Genomic DNA, 16400 nt, shown 5'->3' on the forward strand with positions numbered 1-16400 from the left:
TGGCAACTAGGCAGGAGCTAGATACTGGAGATACAACCTCCACGAGTAGAACCTACATTTTGTAGACCATCAAGCAGACCAGGCAGTATAAACAGAAAAGTTTATAAAAGATCAATGTGGCGAATTTATGAAGACCGGCGTTTTGATCTCCCCTCTGTAGGTCTGCTGCTCGTGTCGGCCTCTTAGTGGAGACAGGAAGACGATAAAGTAAATGTGACGGACTCAGGGCCAGATTAAGGGTGGTGGTGGCCCCTGGGGGCAAACTGGTGGGGGCCCTTCCAACAACGTTTTTGGAAGTATATAGTCAGCGAGCCTCTGTAAATGGCATGTCAGCCACTGTAGAATATAGCCTGCCAGCCCCCTGTAGCATATAGCCTGCCAGCCCCCTGTAGCATATAGCCTGCCAGCCCCCCGTAGAATATAGCCAACCAGCTCCCTGTAGTATACAGCCACCAGCCCCCTGTAGTATACAGCCACCAGCCCCCTGTAGTATATAGCCAGACAGCATGTAGTGATCGGACGCCAACATCGTGATGTCATCACTTGCTGCCGACATCCCATCACAACCTGCTGCTCGCGGCGATCTCCCCCAGAGATGGCATCTGTGTCTTACTGACACAGCGGACAACCTAGACCCCTATGTACGATGTGGGTGGCCACGGGGCGCTGCGCATCGCACACAGAGACAATCAGCGACTCAGCTGAACCGAGTCGCTGACTGTTGGAAACTGGTGGGGGCCCCGGGGCTCGAGCCCCGGGATCCCCTCCTTTAATCTGGCCCTGGACGGACTAGGCGTTCACCTCCCACCCGCTTCACGCCTACAACGTGCCCAGTGCCTCCTTTGGGATGGAGAAGCCTGAAAAGTGATGGGTTATGGTATAATGAATCTCCCCCATTGTATTCATTATTTTCTTCTTCTTCTCTTTTTAAGACAATATAACTTTGACAGAACTGTCTAAAAGCATATACGAGTGTAACCAAAAACTATTTATATTCTTCAACCACGCCAAAGTAATAAAGTATACACAAAAAAATCACAGTGAGAACTACACATTTAAAAACTGATAACAAATGTTGAATTATTATAAACGTGGAATAAAAGCCACTTTATAAGGTTTCGGAAAGTTCCCCAGTCCGGACACAATTGGTGCAATATCGAGTTCTTCTAGAGGTACAGGGGATTTCAAGTCAAAGTTTTGAAGGATGGCGACGAGGAAGAGAAATAACTCGATCCCTACTAAAGACTCTCCGATGCAAACGCGCTTTCCTAAAAAAATAAAGATATCAATAGTTGTTATTAAATTACAATTTTCTGTTTTAGTGCATGGCAATGATATTGGTACTGTGGACCACAAAGTCTTATGTGAGGTTAAATTTCATTGGTCAAATGTCCAGTAGACTACACTGTATCCGAAACTTTATGAAATGTATCATATATTTAAAGATGTGAGGGTGATTTATGGATCGTTGGCTTAGTGTCCCAAATCAACCTTTACCAAGTCCCTATTTCCCTCTATTAAAATAAAAAAACCTTTATACTTACCTTGTTCTAGTGCCTCCCGCACCTGCCAGTTGCACAGTGAAACCGGTGTTCTACAACTCGTCTTCAATGTGCATGCGCTGTGGTTGCAGGTGCTCACGCAATGAAGTACTGCACATGCAGGCGGAGCACCACCTCTAGGTAAGCATAGAGGTGTTTTTTTATAGCGCCAAATACTTGATAAAGGTCTATTTGGTACACTAAACCACCAGTCCATAAGGACCTGTGGATGGATCAGTGTCCCAAATGACAGGTCATCTTTAATAACCAACAATAAGAACAAAATATCCAAACAACTTCTACCAGCAAAGAACAAAAACCAGACAGCAGTGGCGCTAGGGAAAATTAAGCACAGGTCTGAAAATGCTAAGAAAAGTCCACAAAAATAAAAATTCTTATTCCCTGCTCCAAACACTCTTCTGACGATCCATAAATTACTTCAGCAATAATCAGTACCTTTGAATCCAAAGAAGGTATCGAAAGTAGAGATTTATTCTATGTAGAAGATCTTTTTTTCCTTGATTCAAGCAGCTCTCAGTGGTCTGCAGCAGCGTTCCACAATGTATTCTGTCCTCATGGTTTGATGACCCAGCCAGAAACGCACTGTAAGAGTAACAAGGTTCCAGTGTACTACCGCTATCTTCTTCACGGTCACCACTGTACTCAAGTGCTCAAGATTGCCAAGGTAAGAAATGAAATCATATCATAGCATAATCCAGTTACTCACAAAATGGGGCACATTTACTTACTCGTCCTGACGCATTCCCTCGAAAGTGCACTGTCCGACCGGAATGCATGGTGCCAGCGATTTACTAAGATCGTGTGCCCGATATCCTGCATGTGTCGCTTCCCCGCTCAGGTCCCCGGAGTTCACCTTCTTCTTCCTGGTGCATGTAAGTGCATTGTCCGTGTATAATGTGCTGTGCAGGGAGTCACTAAGATCGTGAGCCCGATATCCTGCATGTGTCACTTCCCCGCTCAGGTCCCCGGAGTTCACCTTCTTCTTCCTGGTGCATGTAAGTGCATTGTCCATGTATAATGTGCTGTGCGGGGAGTCACTAAGATCCTGCACCCGATATCCTGCATGTGTCGCTTCCCCGCTCAGGTCCCCGGAGTTCACCTTCTTCTTCCTGGTGCATGTAAGTGCATTGTCCGTGTATAATGTGCTGTGCAGGGAGTCACTAAGATCGTGAGCCCGATATCCTGCATGTGTCACTTCCCCGCTCAGGTCCCCGGAGTTCACCTTCTTCTTCTTGGTCCATGTAAGTGCATTGTTTAGCAACACAAGTTAAATCCTGCGCTCAGTCCAATCGTGCCACAGCCTGCCCCCCCCATTTCTGCCGTATGGAAGCCGCTGCGCCACAATCCGATGGCGCGTGACACAATTCCCTGCTTAATACCTGTCAAAGCGGCACAAATCCCATAAACGCTGGAAAAGCCGATGAAAGTGTGTCCGCTGACCCTTAATACATTAATAGATCATCAAACCGCAACGACAGAATAGATTGTGGAACGCCGCGGACCGCTGAGATCTGCTTGAAACAAGGAGAAAAAGATCTTCTACATAGAATATACCTCTGCTTTCTCTACTTTCTGTTTATCACTGAAGTTATTCATGGATCGGCAGAAGAGTGTTTGAAGCAGGGAACAAGTCTTTTTATTTTTGTGGACTCTATAAATAACCATATGCATGGCCACATTGAGGAGAAGCCCCACAACGAAAATTACATCTGTAATTCAGACAAAAGATATTGATCATTTGAACTTTCATTTTGGTAACTTTTTACCATTTTTTGTTTGAACCCTTGGGGGTCGTATTCATACAATACATTGCAATACTACTCCGGCAGGGTCTACTTTAGATTGATGATGGATGTTAGCATCAGCTGCATAACACATCGATGACTTTCCCAGTGTTGAAAGCTGACTCCATACATCCTTAACAACCTACTATTATGGTAATACTGACAGTCCCTGGGTTATGTACAAGATAGCTTCTTTAGGTTTTTTCTTAAGTTGAATTTGTATGTAAGTCAGAACTGTATATTTTATAATTGTAACTCTCTGGTACATTTGGATTTTAAAACTTTTAGGGTTGTCATAAGAACCAGGATTAACAATAAAACATAATTGAGGACTATTTTGATAACTCTTACAGCTGATCATTGTAGCCTGAGGTCTGTTTGTAACTAGGGATCATCTGGGTGTTCTTAAATTGGGGACCATCTGTATTGTTAAATATAGATATCGCTGTTATTTTTTCTTTTTCTCTTCCTGGTTCTGCCGACTTCATCTGGTTGAGCAAATGCTGCCCGTCTTGAACTTCGATTGACCACAACTCTGCCAGTCCCTTGGTGCCATATATTGGTATTTTTGGGTAAGATGCCAACTACATCAAAAGTCAAGTTTAGTAGTTATAGGGTGTAAACTCTTTGACAATACACTTGGGATGAGCCCAAAGCCAAAACCATTGCACCCTACGATTCTAGATGTTCTAGATGCTAGAGTTGTGATAATAATCCCGGGACGACTGTGCCAAAAGGATGACACTTATTGTACATAAATATAACATATACACATAATATACACATATGATCGATCTACCTGCAGCTAGAGGCATGAAGGCAGGGTTCCTCTGAAACTCGCCTTTTGCATTGAGGAAATTTTCTGGGTTGAATTCTTTCGGGTACTTAAAACATGTTGGATCCTTAAGTACCGTCGTTAACATAGGAATAACGTCCATGTTCTGGAAATAAATGAGACATTTACAAATTAGAAGATAAGAAATTCTCCCTCAAGCCATCTGTGATAGTTTCACAAGATACTTTTCTTGGATGAAGTATAGTACAAGTGGGAAAACCAACGGTGGAGGAAGCCCATGACCAGGATGGGAAAAAAGAGATGGAGATAACATAAAAAGCAAGGTTACCCTTCCATGGAGGAGAGAGATATAAAGCGACCTATTTACTAAGGGTCCAGCGGCTGCATTTCGGGGATTGCGCTGGGGATGTCGCATGTGATCCGATTTGGTTGCAATCGCGCCGGCTTAAATGCGACACAAATCGGGGACGGGCCGTTGGACGATCCAAAGGATTTGGACAAACCACATTTTTTACTAAAAAATTGTGTCACAAGCCAAGCACTTACATGCACCGGGAGGAATATGGTGAACTCCGGGGACCTGAGCGGGGAAGCGACACATGCAGGATATCGAGCGACGATCTTAGTGACTCCCCGCACAGCGCACTACACACGGACAATGCACTTACATGCATCGGGAGGAAGATGGGGAACTCTGGCGTACCTGAGCGGGGAAGCATCACATGCAGGTTATCGGGCCTACAATCTTCTTGAATCGCGGCACAGTGCATTGTTGTCGGACAATGCACTTAAGGGATCTCCTCTGGACCGGGTAGGTAAATGTACCCCATAATGTTCACATTGAGGGAGATAATGGACCTTTAGCACACGTGCAACCATTCTGAATGCCCTTCTGAGTTGCTTTAGGGTTTGGGCTCGGTAGTTTGGGACAGGATTAGATAATTTATTACATTTTGAAGGGAGATATGGGAGATATATGAGTCCTGGGTTCCAGTAGGTAGTTAGCCGTACAGCTATGCGACTGTTCAGGGATTGAGGAAACCTCCTTATCAATATGATCTTTGATGAATTCTAAAGACATTGGATTGGACTGTTTGTCTCTCCTCTTACCTTTGGTAAAGTGTACCCCTTCAACACGACCTCCTTTGTAGTTTTCCTTGGACCGCCTATTGGAGCCAGATCTGTAAATCTTTGCAATTCGTGGATCACTGCATCTGTGTATGGCATATGGTTCCTGTCTTGTAATATTGGATTGCGATTTCGGCCAATGACTTGATCGATCTCTTTATGCACTTTTTCTACCGGGAGAATAATAAGTAGATACAATTCTTATATCTCTTTAGATTTCCAGTGATTAGCAAAATGTATCATGCAACCCTACGATAATGGTTTCGTATCCATCCATGGACTTACGCAGTGATGATTACGTGAAAAAGTCCAGTAAAATAAGAAACACCAAAATAATCCCCATAAGAAGAATCACAGGCTAAATTATAGTCAAGGGGGTCTTTGGGACATTCTTGGAGTCTGTTCCACATTAGGGGGACAGGAGCAGGACAATGGCATAGTCTGGACCCAGTCTCACTTACCAAGAACTTCTGGGGACTTGAGAAGCATTAGGAGAGAATATGTAGCAGTTGTACTGACAGTTGCTACTCCAGCAAAGAAGATCTGGATGGTAGAGGCCATTAGGTTCTTCATAGTATATTCACTATTGGGGTTGACTTTCTCCTGATGAAGATAAGCAAAATTTATTATCGTGAGCATCTGCAACAAATTAATGTTTTCTTAGGTGTTTGTTCCATCTCTATTACTTTGATAAGTGTAAACCTTCTTATAACGGTATCTTGTTGCCGATTATACTGCATTTTCCCTGATGCTTATTCTAAAACTCCATTTCTTAATCTTGTACCTGTATTGCCTCAATGTCTCCATGATAACCGTGGCTCCTTCTCAATATAAAGTGTTGCTGCCCGCCCTGTCCTTCAAAACATCACATGTCCCCTGCTTTACCTGACCTTGGTTTGCTCCTGCTTTACCCGACCTTGGATTGCTTCTGCTTTACCTGACCTTGGATTGCTCCTGCTTTACCCGACCTTGGATTGCTCCTGCTTTACCTGATCTTGGACTGCTCCTGCTTTACCTCAACATGGATTGCTCCTGCTTTACCCGACCTTGGATTGCTTATGCTTTACCTGACCTTGGATTGCTCCTGCTTTACCCGACCTTGGATTGCTCCTGCTTTACCTGATCTTGGACTGCTCCTGCTTTACCTCAACATGGATTGCTCCTGCTTTACCCGACCTTGGATTGCTTATGCTTTACCCGACCTTGGATTGCTTCTGCTTTACCCGACCTTGGATTGCTCTTGCTTTACCCCAACATGGATTGCTCTTGCTTTACCCCAACATGGATTGCTCCCGACCACTCCATCCTGACATCTGGCACAGGCCTTTTTTATCACGTATACCAGTACTACTCTGAGAGGCCCAGTGCTAGCACTTTTTCTGTAATGTCCAGATCCCTGTACAGGGGTTTAACCCCTTAATGACCAGTCCCTTTTTTGTTTCTGCATTTTCATTTTTAAATCCCCACCTTCAAAAACCTTTGTCAGGGCTTGTTATTTGTGTAACAAATTGCACTTCATAGTGACAGTATTTTATATTCCATGCCGTGTACTGGGAAGCAGGAAAAAAAATTACAAACGCAATGATTGGTGAAAAAATGTATTCGTGCCGTTTTCTTGTGGGATTGGTTTTTACAGCTTTCCGAGGAACCCCAAATGACCTGTCTCCTTAATTCTTAGGGTTGGTACGAACACTGGGATAACAAATTTATATTGGTTTTGTGATGTACATTTACAAAAATTAATACCTCCTGTGCAAAAATAAATTCTTTATTTTCTTCTGGCACAAACTTTGATGATGTTTTTAATGCTACCATGCCGAGGACTGTATGACCTTTTGATCACGTTTTATTTAATTTTTTATATTTTGCAAAATGGCAAAAAAGAGGCATTTTCAAATTTGGACGCTATTTTCCGTTACACGGTTAAATGCCGGGAATAACCGTTATTAAGTTTTGATAGATTGAACATTTTGGGATACGGGGATACGTAACATGTTTATAATTTTTACTGTTTATTTATATCAGTTGTAGGGAAAGGGGAGTGATTTGGCTTTTTATATTTTTTAATTTTTTTTTTCTTTTTTCTATTATTCAGACCCTCTAGGGTACTTATACCATATATACCCCCATACTGAAGTATGAGGATTTTACACTTTATGAATTACAATGTGCAAATTGTCTTTGTATGACCAAGGCTGTCATAGTAACAGATCGTCCCTCTCTGATGACGTCACAACGAGTGAAAATGTAAGCCAACATGGCGGTGCCGATGCACCCCTGGGTTTTTAATGCCACCGGCAATCAGAGGGTTAACACAGTGTTCTGTGTTTGGATCGATGGTGGGTGTTACTGGTGGGTGTTTGCTGCAATATGCCCTCACCAAACTTCAGCAGTCAACACTTGATGTAGTAATACGTCATACGTCGTTATGGGGTTAAAGAGTAAATACATATGAGATCCCCAAGATAATGCTCTCAGGAGTATTGAAAAGCCAAAAAAGTAACATGGCAGGTCAATAGTAGACAATAGATTAAAGACAATTATAATAATTATAGTCTCATCATAGTATATAATGTTGGAAAAAGATGCGAGTCCATCAAGTCGACAATGAAACAAATGTTTTTTTTCCCCATAACCCGTGATATTTTTTCTCTCCAGAAAGGCATCCAGGCCTCTCTTGAACATGTACATAGAGTCCTCCATAACAACCTCCTGCGGCAGAGAGTTCCATAGTCTCACTGCTCGTACAGTAAAGAACCCTGTGAACGGCTTTGTATGTATTTTGGCTAAATCTGATACAGATGTTCATATGCCCTAATATTTCCTAACTAATGAGAATGGGCTGGGTTTCTGACCAAACTACTTGCTAGCTAGGTTGACGTATGTCTATGGTCTTTACTCTATCATGATGGCTTAAATTTAGGTTGGGATACTTACCTTTTCCATTTTAATGAGGAAGGCGTCAACAAAGTCTCTTGGATTATTGGGGTCCAAACTTTTCTTGTTGATCTTCACTCTCTCCCTGACATATTGCTCCATTTTTTGGAAGGATTTGAAAAACCTTTGATGAGGTCCAGGAATATATCTCATCACTCCTGGAAACATCTCATAGATCTAAAGAGAAACGAGATGAGGTCTATATTTAGTAAAGTGAACTTGCTCTTACTCTTGGGAAAACAAAGGAAGCCGCATGTCACATTGTCTCATAGGGGGTGGGTGTTAGGAAAAAATAAAAATGTACTTACCCTACTCTTGCTCCTGTTTCCAGCGTTACTCCATTTGCCTCTTCACCAACATTCCCAACTGTGCTGGAAGTGTTGGCCACAGCGTGTCATGGTGATATCACAACAGGGTTTGTATATTTGTTCTTCACCAAGATTGCCCCAAGAATATTGGGGCACATTTACTTAAAAGTGCATTGTACATCTAAAATGCCGCTTCACTCAGATCGTGCGTCAGAAAACATGGATGTGCCACTTCCCCGCTTAGGACTGACCATCTTTAACTTTTTAGGGCATCCAACACAATATGAAAGTTAAATACTGTGCTCAGTCCGAATCAGCCGGATCGTCCAATGGCACACCCCCAATTTCTGTCGCATAAAAGCCGGCTCTGCTGCGCCAAATTCCGATTGCGTGGCAAAACAATCCCACCGCAAAACCCTGTTAAATACCTGTCAAAGCTGCGCAAATCTCGAAACCGGCAAACAGTCAGGCGAACAGTGCGATTCACGACCCTTAGTAAATAAGCCCCAATGTGTTTGCTCTTACCTGTCCCCAGGGTGAGCTGGCGGTCCTAAATACCTCATATATACAGGATAGAACAGTAGCCATGTCTTCGTCCTCATATTCACAACGATATCCAAACAAAATGGATATGACAATGTTGCACAGAGCTCTGAATAAAGACTGTCGAGGGTCGATGAAAGATTCTAGAAAAGACGCATGAACAGCTGTTTATTTTTCTTGGTTTATACATAAAACTTTTGTAACCCCATGTTGTGCACCTACCAAATTAAAGAGAACCCGTCATGCAAAATAACCCCCTAATCTAAATATATTTTCATAAACTGCCATTAGAGAGCATTGCCTCTATCCCTTAAGTGTGCCTCTACATGCCTGTACACCTAAGCAATGAGGTCCTAAAGCTGTATGCAAATGACCTGTGAAATGTCCAATGAAGCATTAGCATATTCAAGCTGTCCAGCTTATTCATGAGTGGGAGGTACAGCCACACCCCCCAGTGCATGACTGACAGCCTGTATAATGATGTGATGTAGAATGATGTGAGGTATAATGGTGTAATGTTTCCCACGTGCTTGCTGGAGGCCACAATCCCTGCAGCCTGTGTGTGTAGAGGAGACATACAACAGCTCCAGGCAGCCATGTTATAGCTGTACATGTCAGGTACTTGTGTAGCTGATGTCTGTGTCTCTGTGTATTAGGAGGATGCAGCATGTCAGCAGATGCAGCACAGACACCAGCAATGCTTTACTATACATTACACACAGACATGATCAGGGGGAGGAGATGGGAGGGATAACAAGGGTGACATCACTGCCTCTGACCATGTGACCAGCCTCATTTACATAATAAAGAAAAGATGATTTTACAATGATTAATGTATGAATTGACTAGATAAAGACTGGGATGGGATCCTTGTGAGCTGCTCCAACAGGTAGTGGTGACAGGACAAGTGACAGAGACCTGATGACAGGTGTCCTTTAACAAAACCAGAACAGTGGGTCCACCAAAAACACAAACGTATAATATTGACAGTTAAAATTAACGGTTGTTTCAATTATTATTTTGGTGTAAAAATAATTACTGTAAAATTACACAGTGGAAGGAATTTATATATTCCCCACAGAGTCCTGGATCTACCAAGAAACTTTGTCCTCTCAATACATCTAGAAGCCTTCTCTGTGAAGTCAGACCTAAGACCAGGTTCAACCTGGTGGAGATCTAAGCTATTTTCTCCGCTGGTTTTCTCACTACCTCTCATCCCCACCTACACCTCTCCTCACCTATTTGTTACTTTCATTTACAACTGTTTGAACTCTCAATGATCATAGTTTCCACTGAAGCCAAAACGTGGCCTGCAGTGTTGAAGAACATCATCAGGAGCCTTAATTGAATCTGAGGAAAAACTTCATTTTCATTCATTGCATTTGCCCGCATGTGGATTTTCAAATTCCTTGAAAACCCCTTTAAGTTTTAGTGCATTTTCTACTAACCGTTAGATTCCCTAAAGACTTCTATCAGGTAAGGAATCTCTTCCTGGATTCGATCCTCAGTTGTCCTTTTGCCAAAGCCAAAGTCCCTCATAGCAGCGAGAGAAAATCGTCTGAGATCCTTCCATCTTTCCAAATTATTAGTAAATCCAACACCTATAGGAAATATTATGCTTATTTTTTATTGCATTCTATCACACATTGACCACAGCTTCCATATTACAATACATGGCAAAAACACAATAACTATTTAATAAATATTTTAATTAAAAAATTATCAAACGGCCATATAGGTCAAAAAGTGGTTAAAAATTAAAGCGCGAGAAGGTACCACAAAAAATTGACACTTTACATAGGTCCATACACCAAAGTATGAAAAAGTTATTGCCTCAGATTTTGGTAAAATGTCAATTTTTATTTAGTAAATTTTTTAAAAATTTAATAAAACCTATATAAATTTAATATCCTTGTGATTGTACCAACCAAAAGAATAAAGGGGAGGTGTCATTTGAAGTGCACAAAAAAAGAAAAACAAAGCCCACAAGAAAATGTCACAAATGTGCTTTTTCTGTCAATTTCGCCACAAAATAATTTTTTTTCCAGTACATTTCATGGAATATTAAATGGTGCCATTGAAAAGTACAATTTGTCCTGCAGATAACAAGCATAAAACATCTCTGTATACAGAAAAAGAAAAACAAGGTTATAGCATTTCTAATGAGGGGTGTTAAAAACAGAAACAAAAATTAAAAAGGGCCCAAAAAGGTTAAAGTAATCCACAACCATTGAGACAACCCCTCTTTACACAGAAAAACAGACATAAAGCAAGACAAACAAAAACAATAAGGAGGTAAACAATTCAGGTCACAACTGAGATTGCATATAGGGTACAGAATCCTATGTATAAAAGGATAGTCAGGAAGGAGAGCCAAATGTCAGAAACCAGAAATACAGACGTACGACAAGCAAAGCATGGACAAGATCTAGCAAGAAAATCGTTAATCATTATGACTTGCTCCAGGTGAGAGGGGCAGAGCTCTGAAAGTGTAAGCATGTTAACCCTTGCTGATTCAAAGCAAAGTTAGCAACGAGACAGCGAGGTAGAGGCAACCAGCAGTCCAGCCGTAGAGCAATGTTTAGGCTGCCGACCCTAATAAATCAGATGAAATTCAATGTGGCACATTTACTTACCCGGTTCAGTCGCGATCCAGCGACGCGTTCTCCGATGCTGATTCAGGTTCTGCTGGGATTCACTAAGGTCGTGCGTCCGATGTCCAGCAGGTGTTGCTGCTGCGCTGAAGTCACCGGAATTCACCTTCTCCATCTCTGTGTATGTGAGTGCTATTTTTGCAACACAATTTTTTTTTTTAATTCTGTGTTTTTCCCGAATCCGTTGGATTTTCCGACGGCCACGCCCCCTGATTTCTGTCGCGTGAAAGCCGGTGCCGATGCGCCACAATCCGATCGCGTGCGCTTAAATCCCGGGGCAATTCACTGCAAATCGGAAAATTCGGGAAACCCGGCGGAAAAATGCGATTCGGACCCTTAGTAAATGTGCCCCAATGTCTTCTCATCTGGATAAAACGAACTGCAGAAGACCATGACAAGAAGGAAACAACTATCATTGCTTTTTTGTTTTTGTATTTCGGCTACTCTCCTAGGGAATGGGTTAAAACAGTTTTGGAATTCATCAAAGTGAAAATATGTAAAATATAAATCACTTTATAAATACCAGCAACTTTAAAATGCTCACCGTAATTTTTGTAATAGTCATCCCAGATGGGCATGGCTCCCCGATTTAGGAAATCGTCAGCTTTATCAAAATAAATCTCTTTCACGCGTTTGTAGCCGGTGATAATCACCACCGGACGAGATCCCATATAGACCGTGTAGACGTCTCCATACTTCTCACTGAGCTGTAATATATGATGCATGAATACATTAATGAGTTAATAATTGTTATGCAAACATTAAAAAAACATCTTGAAATGTGACTTGAAGCAAAGCTGTGCCAAAAATTGCAAACACTCCTGCCAAAAAGAAAAGCTGCCAACCCAACCTACTTTCCAAACTCAAATTCTGATCATATCGCTATACTCTCTACTCCCTGGAGACATAGACTCTTAAAAGGAACCTATCATTTCAGTTAACCCACCCAAAATTAAAAAAAAATCATTAAAACCAATGATTAAAATGCATTGCCCTTGTCCCTAAGTCCCTAAGTGTTTCCTTTTTGTGGCTACACTGTTAAAGAGGACCCGTCATCTGTAAAAATGGCACTAGGAGATGTTACTAAAGCAAGCAGCTCCTAGTGCTACAGCATATGCCGCAGCGTTATACTGTTAGCGTAATCAGAAATCTCCGATGCCGCTAGTAAGACACTGCCGCAATCTACACTAGAAACGCCGGATCGCGCTGGAAACGGTCGGGCGTATTCATAAGGAGGCGGGATTAGGGGCGGTGACTGCCTCATGAAGCTCTGAAGTCATCGGCGCCTATGGAGTGGGAGGAGAGGTCCGGGGGAGAAGCAGCACCTCGGACTGCCCCCTTGTGAATATGGCCGACCGCTTACAGTGCAGTCCGGTGTTTGTATTCTTCTTAGCGTCAGTGTCTGCTAGCGTTATCCTGATGGGAGCTTAATGATATTAATGGACTCTTGCATATAAAATGTTACTTGTATTACACTACCTCCTTGTTTCTGATTGACAGGTCTCACTGCTAGGATATGCTGCTGTATGGACCTAGTACTAACGGAGCATCTGCCAATACTCAACTACAGACATAGACAGCTCTTTTTACTTATCAAAAGGGGTAAAAAAAATGCTGTATCAAATGTTTTACATGGTGCCTTGTTAGAACGCTAAGAGAGTTCTGTTCCTTTATTAAGCACTTCATGTCATGTGACCTTGATGATGTCATCAATGGTCCTTTACCTCGCAACATTATGTTATGTTTCTGGGTAAAGGACCTTAGATGACATCACCCTGGTCACATGACATGAAGTGCTGAGGAGGCATAAGGCATGGAGAGGAGTAGCTGGGAGGGGCCAGATGAGTAGGACACGCCCCTCTCTGATGGCAGGTAAGATAACTTTCATGGGGATGTGAGTGAAAAGACAGTATTTTTAGCTAAAAAAAAGTGTCAGTTAATAGGGCTCCATGAGAAATGGTCACTTGCAGTATTTTTAAAAAAAAATGTGGTGATGGGTTCCCTTCAACATGTCCTTGGTTCACATAAGCATGTCTGATCAGAAAGATGAGATCCTTATCTTTAATATTGCACACAAAGCACATTTCTAGTTACGACAGGGCTGAGTGTAGAGGATTCCGAATTCACCCCTCCCTGCAGCTACCAACCATGATTCATCTCAAGTGAAAATGAGATGAGAAGAGACATATGTGCCTGACTTTGGGGGCAGATTTTTTTATAGACAAACAGATGAGATTTCACATAAAAGAAGGAATTCTAGAAAGGACATTTCATAACCGACCTAAGGGGCTTGTTGTGTAGTGGGGGACAACCTGTCGAAACATTCCCTTTAAGTAAAAATATCAACTCTCATAACATCAAACACATCTACAGATCTTTCCTATTCAGATTTAGAAACTCTAAAGTATACAGAAAGAGCTGTTACAGTATACAGGAAGTCCCCGGGTCACGTACAAGATTAGGTCCATAGGTTTGTTCTTATGTTGAATTTGTATGTAAGTCAAGACTGTATATTTTATAATTGTAGATCCAGACAACATTTTTTTTTTGCCCCAGTGACAATTGGAGTTTCAAATTTTTTTGCTGTAATGGGACCAAGGATGATCAATAAAGCTTCATTACAGACACCTTACAGCTGATTATTGCAGTCTGGGACTATAGTAACATCCAGAGAGGTCACCAGAGGTCACAGGGGGCAGAGAGGTCCATCTGTAACTTGGGGTCGTCTGAAAGTCGGGTGTCCTTAAGTAGGGGACCTCCTGTATATGTGGTGTGTGTCAACCACCCTTGTTGAAGACCACTACTGTCTAGAAAGTTACTAGTTAACTAACAGTTAAGACGCCAATGTTGGTTGGCCGCCTCAGGAAGACTTGTTGTGACGCAATAGGATCCTGGCTTCACAATGCACAGTTTGTTTTCGGTGGAAAACAAAATAGTTTTGAGAGGCAACAATAGATGTATTGTAGATGGATTTCCTGTACAGGGAGAGATATAGGAAGCTCTGAAAATCTTATACAGTCCCCACAGTCTTACACAGTCTTAAACAGATGGTGTTTTCACTTGAAGGCTATCCGCAGTCTGTAGACTGATTGTATGACCTTACAATCATGGAGACCCTCAGTAAGCATCTGATGTGATCATGGGCTGGTATAAGGGACTGCTTTGGGAAATGATACATCACTTGATGGTCCTTCAAATGATCATGAATGATACAAGTCTTCCACACCAAGAGATAATGTTTTCCCCGGTTATTATTAGGAGCTACCTCAAAGGAAAAGTTTACAAAAAAGTTTCCTCCTAAAGGTTAAAAATATTGTAAGGTCCATGTCAGTTTTCCGCAACAGTCATTGGCTTGAAGCCAATATTGAGCAAAACGGAACAATCCAGTTTTAGTGGATTAAAGCCTTCTAGGGGGGAACATGGACACCCAAACCACCCACCAAATTTAATACAGGCGGACCCCTACTTAAGAACACCCGACTTACAGATGACCCCTAGCTACAGACGGACCTCTGGCTGTTGGTGATTTACTGTACTTTAGCCCCAGGCTACAATAAGCCGCTGTAACAGTTATCACAGGCGTCTGTAATGAAGATTTATTGTGAATCCTGTTTCTTATGACAACCCAACATTTTTAAAATCCAATTGTGACAGAGTCCAAAAAAAATTTTGGTTGGAGTCACAATTATTAAATATACAGTTCCGACTTACATACAGATTCAACTTAAGAACAAACCTACGGAAGCTTTCTTGTACATAGCCCGGGAACTGCCTGAGAAGGAGCTTTGCCCATGAAATCCTTCTCTAAATGCACATGTACACAAGAGCCGTTTGAGGACCATTGAAGGACCTCTAATGGCCCTGAAGCCAAAGATTGAAAGCAGACAGAGGGGATGCATCCTCCATTCACCAAGAATTTTACCTTGCCTATAATATGTTTCATGTTCTCACTTTTTGGGGCGTTTGATAAGTAAAGTTTTAACATAAAAGATTCCTCTTCTTTCTTGGGTTAACAGTATTGTTCTGTAATACAGGATCTACTTTCACACTGACAATGCTGCCCACCACCTCCACCATGTCCCATAGAAGGTCCTCACCTTTACCAAAGAATTCACATAATTCAATCCAATATCCAGAGCATTCCCCAACAGCGGAAGAGGAGTTGGTCCAGGGGGGAGGTTTCCATGACTCCATAATGATTTTAGACCTAAATACAAGATAAAGATTGAGATCAAGAAGGCGAGTAAGAGCGTTGGATCTAGTAGGTCCATCACACGTCAGTTCTTGTTCACCGAGGAGCTCTCCTGAAAATCTGCAGCATCCTCTTTCAAATAGACTTTACAAAACATAGGAGGAGCTTCAGGATCAGACAAGAGAATCATATTACTGGATAGACGAGTATCTGTACGGCACATTGAGAATTAGACTGGTGCCAGGACCTGGTGAGAGAAAGAAGTTGTCTCAATGGGCTCAAAACTAAATCTGGTCAATGACTTTTTGTACATCTACTGACTCCTTCCCACCACATGTTTTGGTCAATTCTAAAATTTATTCTCTTCACCTCAACACATCTAGAAATTACTTATGTTCTAAATTAAGGTTTTACTCTTCTCTTCTACAAGAAACATTCCTTACAGAAGGTCTATGCGCAACTATTGATCTAAACGTTACTTTACCCATTGCTCCCA

At 42.0% G+C, this 16400-nt stretch overlaps 1 protein-coding gene across 1 annotated transcript; it reads right to left on the reverse strand.

The window, feature by feature from the left end:
- Positions 1–1083: 1083 nt before the first annotated feature.
- LOC140077507 (cytochrome P450 2A5-like) lies at positions 1084–16047 on the reverse strand. The gene is made up of 11 exons (XM_072124753.1): positions 15810–16047; positions 12257–12419; positions 10507–10659; positions 9041–9201; positions 8208–8384; positions 5732–5873; positions 5253–5440; positions 4146–4287; positions 3117–3271; positions 1545–1566; positions 1084–1268 (listed from the first exon to the last, which is right to left on the reverse strand). Exons 1-11 carry the CDS (start codon positions 15981–15983, stop codon positions 1084–1086), a joined length of 1662 nt encoding a protein of 553 aa, XP_071980854.1. The 5' UTR covers positions 15984–16047.
- Positions 16048–16400: the final 353 nt, after the last annotated feature.

Source organism: Engystomops pustulosus, chromosome 9 (genome assembly GCF_040894005.1).
Source record: "Engystomops pustulosus chromosome 9, aEngPut4.maternal, whole genome shotgun sequence".
Classification (NCBI taxonomy): Eukaryota; Metazoa; Chordata; class Amphibia; order Anura; family Leptodactylidae; genus Engystomops; species Engystomops pustulosus.